Source organism: Agelaius phoeniceus, chromosome 33 (assembly GCF_051311805.1).
Source record: "Agelaius phoeniceus isolate bAgePho1 chromosome 33, bAgePho1.hap1, whole genome shotgun sequence".
Taxonomy (NCBI): domain Eukaryota; kingdom Metazoa; phylum Chordata; class Aves; order Passeriformes; family Icteridae; genus Agelaius; species Agelaius phoeniceus.
This window is the reverse complement of record NC_135297.1, coordinates 624981-634980: the sequence shown is the minus strand read 5'-3', so window position 1 is coordinate 634980 and position 10000 is coordinate 624981. Positions and strand designations below refer to the sequence as shown.

The following is a 10000-nucleotide window of genomic DNA, read 5'->3' as shown; positions in this document are numbered from 1 at the left end:
TTTCTGTTTTTTCAGGAATTTCTGCGGGCCACAGTCGACGTTGCTGACCTTGGGGGGGCTGCAGTTGGCGCTGGCCGGGGCCCAAAAATCCCCTCAAAAAATCCCCAAAAATTCCCCAAAAATTCCCCCAAAAAAAAAACTTTAAAAAAATTCCCAAAAAGCCTCAAAAAATCCCAAAAATCCAAAAAAATCCATCAAAACTCCTCAAAAACCCCAATTTCCCCCCATTTTCCGCCATTTTGCCCCCATTTTCCGCCATTTTGTCCCCATTTTCCGCCATTTTGTTTCCATTTTCCGCCATTTGTTTCCATTTTTCACCTTTTTTCCCCATTTTTTCACCGTTTTTCGCTGTTTTTTCACCGTTTTTCCCCATTTTTTCACTGTTTTCCCAAATTTCTGTTTTTTCAGGAATTTCTGCGGGCCACAGTTGATGTTGCTGACCTTGGGGGGCTGCAGTTGGCGCTGGGCCGGGGCGGGGGCCGGGGCGAGCTCCGGATCCTCGTGGCTGCTCTGGGCTGGGCCAGCGCCGAGCTCCTCACGGCCAGGTGGGAATTTGGGGCAAAAATCGGGGATTTTGGGAAAATTCCAGAATTTGGGGAAAATTCGGGAATTTGGGGAAAATTCAGGGCTTTTTGGGGGGGTTTGGGGAGTTTTAGGGCAAAAAAACGGGGAAAAAATTGAATTTTTTTTGAATTTTGGGGGATTTTTCATGGGATTTTGGGGGATTTGCAGGGGAAATTTGGGAATTTTCAGGTTTTAATCAGGAATTTTTGGGGTAAAAAAGGAAAAAAATGGAATTTTTTGTTAATTTTTTTGGGGGGAATTTTTTGGGAATTTTGGATTTTTCAGGTTTATTCAGAAAATTTTGGGGCAATTTTTTTGGGGTAAAATAGGGAAAAAATTGATTTTTTTTGAATTTTTTGGGGGATTTTTCATGGGATTTGGAGAGAAAATTTGGGAATTTTGGGGAATTTTTTGGGTTTTATTCAGGAATTTTGGGGAATTTTTTGGGAAGTTTTGGGAATTTTCAGGGAAATTTGGGGAATTTTCAGGGAAATTTGGGGGAATTTTTGGGGCGAAATTTCAGGATTTTTTGGAAATTTTGATGGAAGTTTTGGGGATTTTTCTGAGTTTTGCAGGCGATTTTCGGGGAATTTTTGGGGAATTTTGGGAAAATTTTCAGGGAATTTTTTTGGGAATTTTGGGGAAAATTTTTGGGGAATTTTGGGAGAAATTTTCAGGGAAATTTTTGGGGGATTTTGGGAGAATTTTCTGGGAATTTTGGGGAATTTTGAGAGGGTTTGGGGGATGAAAGCTTGAGGGGAAAATGAATTTTTTGGGGAAATTCAAGGCGATTTTTGGGGAGTTTTGGGATTTTCTGAGGATTTTGGGGCAAATTTTGGAAATTTTGGGGCAAAATTTGGGAACTTTTGGGGAAAATCTGGGAATTTTTGGGGGGGATTTTTTGGGAGGAAAAAATGAGGAAAAAAAATGGGAATTTGAGGAATTTTCCTGGGAATTTTTTTGGAATTTTGGAATTTTTTTGGTGGGAATTTTGGGGAATTTTGGGATTTTGGGTTTTTGGGGTGAATTTGGGAATTTTGGGATTTTTGACCCCTCCCCTCCCCCCCATTTCAGGTGTGTCCCCCTCTGGGTGGGGGCGCGGGGGGTGGAGTTCGACTGGAGGCACCTCCAGATGGGGCTGGACTCCAACATCAGCCTGGTGAGTTATACTGGTTTGTACTGGTTTGTACTGGGAGGGACTGGGAGGGACTGGGAATGGACTGGGAATGGACTGGGATAAACTGGGAGGGACTGGGAATGGACTGGATAAACTGGGAGGGACTGGAATGGACTGGGAGGGACTGGGAAAGGGTTAAAGATGGATTTGGGGTTACTGGTTTGGACTGGTTTATACTGGGAGGGACTGGGAGGCACCTCCAGATGGGGCTGGACTCCAACATCAGCCTGGTGAGTCAAACTGGTTTGTACTGGTTTGTACTGGGAGGGACTGGGAGGGACTGGGAATGGACTGGGATAAACTGGGAGGGACTGGAATGGACTGGGAGGGACTGGAGGGACTGGGAGGGACAGGGAAAGGGTTAAAGGGGGATTTGGGGTTACTGGTTTTGTACTGGGAGGACTGGGAGGCACCTCCAGATGGGCTGGACTCCAACATCAGCCTGGTGAGTTATACTGGTTTGTACTGGTTTGTACTGGGAGGGACTGGGAAGGGACTGGGAAGGGATTGGTTTATACTGGGAGGGACTGGGAAGGGATTGGTTTATACTGGGAGGGACTGGGAAGGGATTGGTTTATACTGGGAGGGACTGGGGAGGGACTGGGAGGGACTGGGAGGACTGGGAAAGGGTTAAAGGGGGATTTGGGGTTACTGGTTTGTACTGGGAGGGACTGGGAGGCACCTCCAGATGGGGCTGGACTCCAACATCAGCCTGGTGAGTTATACTGGTTTGTACTGGTTTGTACTGGGAGGGACTGGGAATGGACTGGGATAAACTGGGAGGGACTGGGAAAGGGTTAAAGATGGATTTGGGGTTACTGGTTTGGACTGGTTGTACTGGGAGGGACTGGGGAGGGACTGGAATGGACTGGGTTATACTGGGGAGGGACTGGGAAAGGGTTAAAGGGGATTTGGTGTTACTGTTTATACTGGGAGGGACTGGGAGGGGATTTGGGGTTACTGGTTTATACTGGGAGGGACTGGGAGGCACCTCCAGATGGGGCCAGACTCCAACATCAGCCTGGGGAGTCAAACTGGGTTATACTGGTTTGTACTGGGAGGGACTGGGAGGGACTGGAATGGACTGGGAAGGGATTTGGGGTTACTGGTTTGGACTGGGAGGGACTGGAATGGACTGGGTTATACTGGGAGGGGATTTGGGGTTACTGGGATGGACTGGAGGGACTGGGAAAGGGTTAAAGGGGGATTTGGGGTTACTGGTTTATACTGGAGGGACTGGAGGGACTGGGAATGGACTGGGTTATACTGGGAGGGACTGGAATGGACTGGGAGGGGACTGGGATAAACTGGGAGGGACTGGGAATGGACTGGGATAAACTGGGAGGGACTGGAAAGGGTTAAAGATGGATTTGGGTTTACTGGTTTGGACTGGTTTATACTGGGAGGGACTGGAGGCACCTCCAGATGGGGCCGGACTCCAACATCAGCCTGGTGAGTTATACTGGTTTGTACTGGTTTATACTGGTTTGTACTGGAGGGACTGGGAGGGACTGGGAGGGACTGGGAAGGGATTGGTTTATACTGGATGGACTGGGAGGGAACTGGAGGGGATTGGTGGGACTGGGAGGGACTGGGAAAGGGTTAAAGGGGGATTTGGGTTACTGGTTTGTACTGGGAGGGACTGGGAGGCACCTCCAGATGGGGCTGGACTCCAACATCAGCCTGGTGAGTCAAACTGGTTTGTACTGGTTTGTACTGGGAGGGACTGGGAATGGACTGGGATAAACTGGGAGGGACTGGGATAAACTAGGAGGGACTGGGAAAGGGTTAAAGGGGGATTTGGGTTACTGGTTTGGACTGGTTTGTACTGGGAGGGACTGGGAATGGACTGGAAGGGACTGGGAAAGGGTTAAAGGGGGATTTGGGGTTACTGGTTTGGACTGGGAGGGACTGGGATGGCACCTCCAGATGGGGCTGGACTCCAACATCAGCCTGGTGAGTTATACTGGTTTGTACTGGTTTGTACTGGGAGGGACTGGTTTGTACTGGTTTGTACTGGGAGGGACTGGGAATGGACTGGGATAAACTGGGAGGGACTGGGAATGGACTGGGAGGGACTGGGAAAGGGTTAAAGGGGGATTTGGGGTTACTGGTTTGTACTGGGAGGGACTGGGAGGGACTGGAGCACCTCCAGATGGGGCTGGACTCCAGCATCAGCCTGGTGAGTTATACTGGTTTGTACTGGTTTGTACTGGAGGGACTGGGAAGGACTGGGAAGGATTGGTTTATACTGGGAGGGACTGGGAGGGACTGGGAGGGGACTGGGATAAACTAGGAGGGACTGGGAAAGGGTTAAAGGGGGATTTGGGGTTACTGGTTTGGACTGGTTTGTACTGGGAGGGACTGGGAGGACTGGGAATGGACTGGAAGGGACTGGGAAAGGGTTAAAGGGGGATTTGGGGTTACTGGTTTGGACTGGTTTGTACTGGGAGGGACTGGGAGGGACTGGGAGCGACTGGGAGGGACAGGGAAAGGGTTAAAGGGGGATTTGGGGTTACTGGTTTATACTGGGAGGGACTGGAGGCACCTCCAGATGGGGCTGGACTCCAACATCAGCCTGGTGAGTTATACTGGTTTGTACTGGTTTGTACTGGGAGGGACTGGGAATGGACTGGATAAACTGGGAGGGACTGGAATGGACTGGGAGGGATTGGGAGGGACTGGGGAAAGGGTTAAAGGGGGATTTGGGGTTACTGGTTTATACTGGGAGGGACTGGGAATGGACTGGGATAAACTGGGAGGGACTGGAGGGACTGGGAGGGAACTGGGAGGGGGTTTGGGGTTACTGGTTTATACTGGTTTCTATTCATTTCTATGGGGTTCTATGGGTCCGTACTGGTCCATACTGGTTTATACTGGTTTATACTGGTCCATACTGGTCCATACTGGTTTCCAGGTGCGCCACGTGGCCGCGGCCGCGCTCCTTTGGGCCTCGGGGCACTGGTCCATACTGGTTTATACTGGTTTATACTGGTCCATACTGTCCATACTGGTCCATACTGGTCCATACTGGTTTATACTGGTCCATACTGGTTTATACTGGTTTATACTGGTTTCCAGGTGCGCCACGTGGCCGCGGCCGCGCTCCTTTGGGCCTCGGGGCGCCACGACCTCCCCTCCCCCCCTGCGGCTGCCCCTGGGGGGGCTCCTGGCGGCCGCCGCCTACGAGGGATTCCTGATCGGGTAATTAATTAATCCATTATTAATTAATTGGCTTAATTATTCATTAATTGTTCATTAATGGGAACGGGAGATGGAACTTGGGGGCTTTGGGGTTCGTTAATTATTCGTGAGGTAATTAAGGGATTGAAGGTGGGAAGGGTTTGTGAAGGGTTCCTGATGGGGGTGATCAGCTAATTAATTAATTAATTAATTAATTAGGTAATTATTGATGGGGAGGAGGCTATAAGGGGTTCCTGATTGGGTAATTAGCGAAGTAATTAATTAACTTGTTAGTATTACTTCCTGTAGCTAATTAATATAGAAATAATTATAATAATTGTTATTTTATAATGATATATAACTTAAAATAATTAAATATATATTGTATATAAAAATATTATAATTAATTAATAATCATTAATATAATTAATTCTAATATAAATAATGTTAGAATTCAAATTAATTGATTTACTATTAATTTACTAATTGATTTAATAATTAGTTCATTAACATTGCTTTTATAGCTATTCATTATTATTCTTTATTTGTATTATTAATGATTAATATTATAGTTAATAAATGAATTAATTATAGAAGTAATAATAATTATTGTTTATTATTATTACTAATATTATTACTATTACTACTTTATTTTTTTACTATTATTATTACTATTATTACTAATATTATTATTAATATTATTACTATTACTATTCTATTATTACTATTATTATAATTATTATTCCTATTATTATAATCATTATTATACCTATTATTATAACTATTATTATTCCTATTATAATAATAATTATTATTGCTATTATTATTAATTTATCTTCTTTTTATTAGCAGTATTAATTAATACTTAATAAATAATACATAATTAATATTTATATATTTATTTATATATAATATAATTATTTATATATAATTAATAATTATTCATATTTTTATTATATTTATATATTATATATAAAAATTATTAATAAATAATACTTAATTAATCAGCTCATTAATTCTGGGGACGGCGCCCACAAGGGCTTCCCGATCACAGCCCTAATTAACAATCAATTAACTAATTAACCAAGGAGGGTTCTTAATGGGGACAACTCATTAATTATTCATTAACGAATAATTATTATTCATGAATAATAATTAACCGATTAATGGGCGGGCGGGGATCTGAATTGGGTGGTAATAAGGATTTATGAGTGAATTAAGAATTATTAATGATTAATTAAATTTTTTTGGCTCCTCCCACAGGTGGGCGGGGCAAGCGCTGGGCCTGGGCCCCTGGGGGGCGCTGGGGCTGCGGGCGCTGGGGGCGGCGGCGCTGGGGCTGGGGGCCATGAGGCTGCTGGTGCCCCTGCTGCCGCCCCCCTGAGCCACCTGGGCGCACCTGGGGGTGCCAAAATGGGGAAAAACAGCGAAAATTTGGGAAAAAACGGCGAAAATTTGGTGAAAATCGGTGAAAATTTGGTGAAAATCCGCGAAAATTTGAGTGTTTGGGGACACCTGGGCACACCTGGGGGCCATGAGGCTGCTGGTGCCCCTGCTGCCGCCCCCTGAGCCACCTGGGCACACCTGGGGCACGAAATGGGGAAAAAAGGCGAAAATTTGGGGAAAAACGGTGAAAATTTGGGGAAAAACGGTGAAAATTTGAGGGAAATCCGTGAAAATTTGAGGAAAAATCCGTGAAAATTTGAGGGAAATCCATGAAAATTGGAGCGTGTGGGGGCACCTGAGATGAGATGGATCTGGGCACACCTGGGCACACCTGGGGGCACGAAAATGGGGAAAACAGCAAAAATTGGGAAAATTTGAGGAAAATTTGAGGGAAATCGGTGAAAATTTGGTGAAAATCGGTGAAAATTTGAGTGTTTGGGGACACCTGGGCACACCTGGGGGCCATGAGGCTGCTGGTGCCCCTGCTGCCGCCCCCCTGAGCCACCTGGGCACACCTGGGGGCACGAAATGGGGAAAAAAGGTGAAAATTTGGGAAAAAACGGTGAAAATTTGGGGAAAATCGTGAAAATTTGAGTGTTGGGGACACCTGGGCACACCTGGGGCCATGAGGCTGCTGGTGCCCCTGCTGCCGCCCCCCTGAGCCACCTGGGCGCACCTTGGGGGCACGAAATGGGGAGAAACAGCGAAAATTTGGGAAAATTTGGTGAAAATTTGGTGAAAATCGGTGAAAATTTGGTGAAAATCCGTGAAAATTTGAGGAAAATCGGTGAAAATTTGAGGGAAATCGGTGAAATTTGGAGCGTGTGGGGGCACCTGAGATGGATCTGGGCACACCTGGGGGGCACCAAAATGGGGAAAAACGGTGAAAATTTGGGAAAATTTGGTGAAAATTTGAGGGAAAACGGTGAAAATTTGAGGAAAATCGGTGATAATTTGAGTGTTTGGGGACACCTGGGCACACCTGGGGGCCATGAGGCTGCTGGTGCCCCTGCTGCCGCCCCCCTGAGCCACCTGGGCGCACCTGGGGGCACGAAAATGGGGAAAAAAGGTGAAAATTTGGGAAAAACGGTGAAAATTTGGGGAAAATCGGTGAAAATTTGAGGGAATCCGTGAAAATTTGAGGGAAATCGGTGAAAATTTGAGGAAATGCGCGAAATTTGAGGGAAATGCGCAGAAATTGGAGAGTTTGGGGACACCTGAGCTACACCTGGGCACACCTGGGGGCACGAAATGGGAAAAACAGCGAAAATTTGGGAAAATTTGGTGAAAATTTGGGAAAATTTGGTGAAAAACGGTGAAAATTTGAGGGAAATCCGTGAAAATTTGAGGGAAATTGGTGAAACTTGGAGCGTTTGGGGACACCTGAGATGGATCTGGGCACACCTGGGCACACCTGGGGGCTCTGAAATGGGGAAAAACAGCAAAAATTTGGAAAATTTGAGGAAAATCCGTGAAAATTTGAGGAAATCCGCGAAAATTTGAGGATTTGGGACACCTGGGGCACAAATATGGGAAAAATGGTGAAATTTGAGGGAAATCGGTGAAATTTGAGGAAAATCCGCGAAAATTTGAGAGTTTGGGGGCACCTGAGCTGCACCTGGGCACACCCGGGAGGAAAAATGGCGAAAATTTGGTGAAAATCCGTGAAAATTTGGTGAAAATCCGTGAAAATTCGAGGATTTGGGGACACCTGGGCACACCTGGGGGCAGAAAAATGGGGAAAATCAGTGAAAATTTGAGGGAAATCGGTGAAAATTGGAGAGTTTGGGGACACCTGAGCTGCACCTGGGCACACCTGGGAGGGAAAAATGGCAAAAATTTGGGGAAAATTTGGTGAAAATTTGAGGGAAATTGGTGAAAATTGGAGAGTTTGGGGGCACCTGAGATGCACCTGGGTCACCAAATTGGGAAAATCGGCGAAAATTTGGGAAAATCCGTGAAAATTTGAGGGAAATTGGTGAAAATTGGTGAGTTAGGGTGTGATGTGGGCGTGGCCATGGTATGCAAATGATCCCCAGGTGTGAATGGGCGTGGCCTAAGGATGTAAATTACCCCAGGTGTGAATGGGCCTGGTCCAGGTATGCAAATGATCCCGACATGTGCAGTGGGCGTGGTCCAGGTGTGAATGGGTGTGACCCAGGTATGTAAATGAGTAAGTGACCCCAGGTGTGCAATGGCGTGGCCTATGTATGTAAATTACCCCCAGGTGTACAGTGGGTGTGGCTAGGTATGCAAATTACCCCCACCTGTGAATGGGCATGGTCCAGTTATGTAAATGATTCTGACGTGTATGTAAATGAGTAAATGTAACCCAGGTGTGTGGTGGGTGTGGCCTACATATGCAAATTATCCCGAAGTCGGCAATGGCGTGGTCCAGGTATGTAAACTACCCCCAGGTGTGAATGGGTGTGGCCAAGGTATGTAAATGACCCCAGGTGTGAATGGGCGTGGTCCAGTTATGTAAATTACCCTGAGCTCTGCAGTGGGCGTGGCCTCATATGTAAACGACCCCCCAGTCTGCAATGGGCGTGGCCTAAGTATGTAAATGACCCCCAGGTGTGCAATGGGTGTGGACCAGGTATGCAAATGATCCCCAGGTGTGAATGGGCGGTGACCAAAGTATGCAAATGACCCGCAGGTGTGCAGTGGGCGTGGCCCAGTTGTGAATGGGTGTGGCCTAGGCATGTAAATGAGTAAATGACACCCAGGTGTGTGGCGGGCGTGGCCCAGGTATGTAAATGAGTACATGAGTCCCAGGTGTGAATGGGCGTGGCCTAAGTATGCAAATGATCCGCAGGTGTGAATGGGCGTGGTCCAGGTATGTAAATGCCCAGGTGTGAATGGGCGTGCTCCAGGTATGTAAATGACTCCCGGATGTGAATGGGCGTGGCCTAAGTATGTAAATCACCCCCAGGTGTGCAATGGGCGTGGCCCAGTTATGCAAATGATCCCCAGGTGTGCATGGGCGTGGCCTAAGTATGTAAATGACCCCCAGGTGTGCAATGGGTGTGGCCCTGGTATGTAAATACCCCCCATGTCTGCAATGGGCGTGGCCTAAGTATGTAAATGACCCCAGGTGGTCAGTGGGCGTGGCCCAATTGTGAATGGGCGTGGCCTAAGTATGTAAACGACCCCCAGGTGTGCAGTGGGCGTGGTCCGGATATGCAAATGTGCCCCTTCCCCGAGCAATAAACGCACCTGGACACCCCGAATGAGTCGCCTCTGCCTTTATTTCCTCTTTTAAATAAATTTGAATTTTAAATTTTATTTAAATTTCATTTTCTCCTCAGAAAATTCCTCAGAATTCCCCAAAATTTTCCCCCCAAAATTCCCAATTTTCCCCCCCTAAAATTCCCAATTTTCTCCCCCAAAATTTCCCCAAAATTCCAAATTTTTCGTCTTAAAATTCCCTCCCAAATTCCAATTTCCTGCCCCAAAATTTCCAAGTTTTTCCCCCCAAAATTTCCTTTTCTCCTCCAAATTTCCTGCCCAAAAATTCCCTTTTTTTACTCCCCAAAATTTCCCAATTTTTCCCCTGAAATTCCCAATTTCCTCCCCCCAAATTCCCCAAAATTTTCCCAAAATTCCCCAAAAATTTTCTTCCAAAAT

At 46.4% G+C, this 10000-nt stretch overlaps 1 protein-coding gene and 1 long non-coding RNA gene across 3 annotated transcripts; both read left to right on the top strand.

Annotated features, from left to right (window-relative positions):
- Positions 1 to 312: 312 nt before the first annotated feature.
- TMEM147 (transmembrane protein 147) lies at positions 313 to 6330 on the top strand (the record flags this gene model as incomplete). Its single annotated transcript, XM_077192411.1, is given in 5 exon segments — positions 313 to 545; positions 1639 to 1723; positions 4823 to 4882; positions 4884 to 4945; positions 6188 to 6330. Coding segments are annotated over 5 exon segments (561 nt in total), but the record flags the coding sequence as incomplete, so codon positions are not given.
- Positions 6331 to 7920: 1590 nt separating this feature from the next.
- LOC129134562 (uncharacterized) lies at positions 7921 to 9600 on the top strand. Of its 2 annotated transcripts, none has more exons than XR_013185743.1 (2): positions 7921 to 8947; positions 9052 to 9600. It is a non-coding gene; the product is annotated as an uncharacterized LOC129134562 (long non-coding RNA). The 2 variants fall into 2 exon arrangements; XR_008536179.2 differs by having other exon boundaries at positions 9030 to 9600.
- Positions 9601 to 10000: the final 400 nt, after the last annotated feature.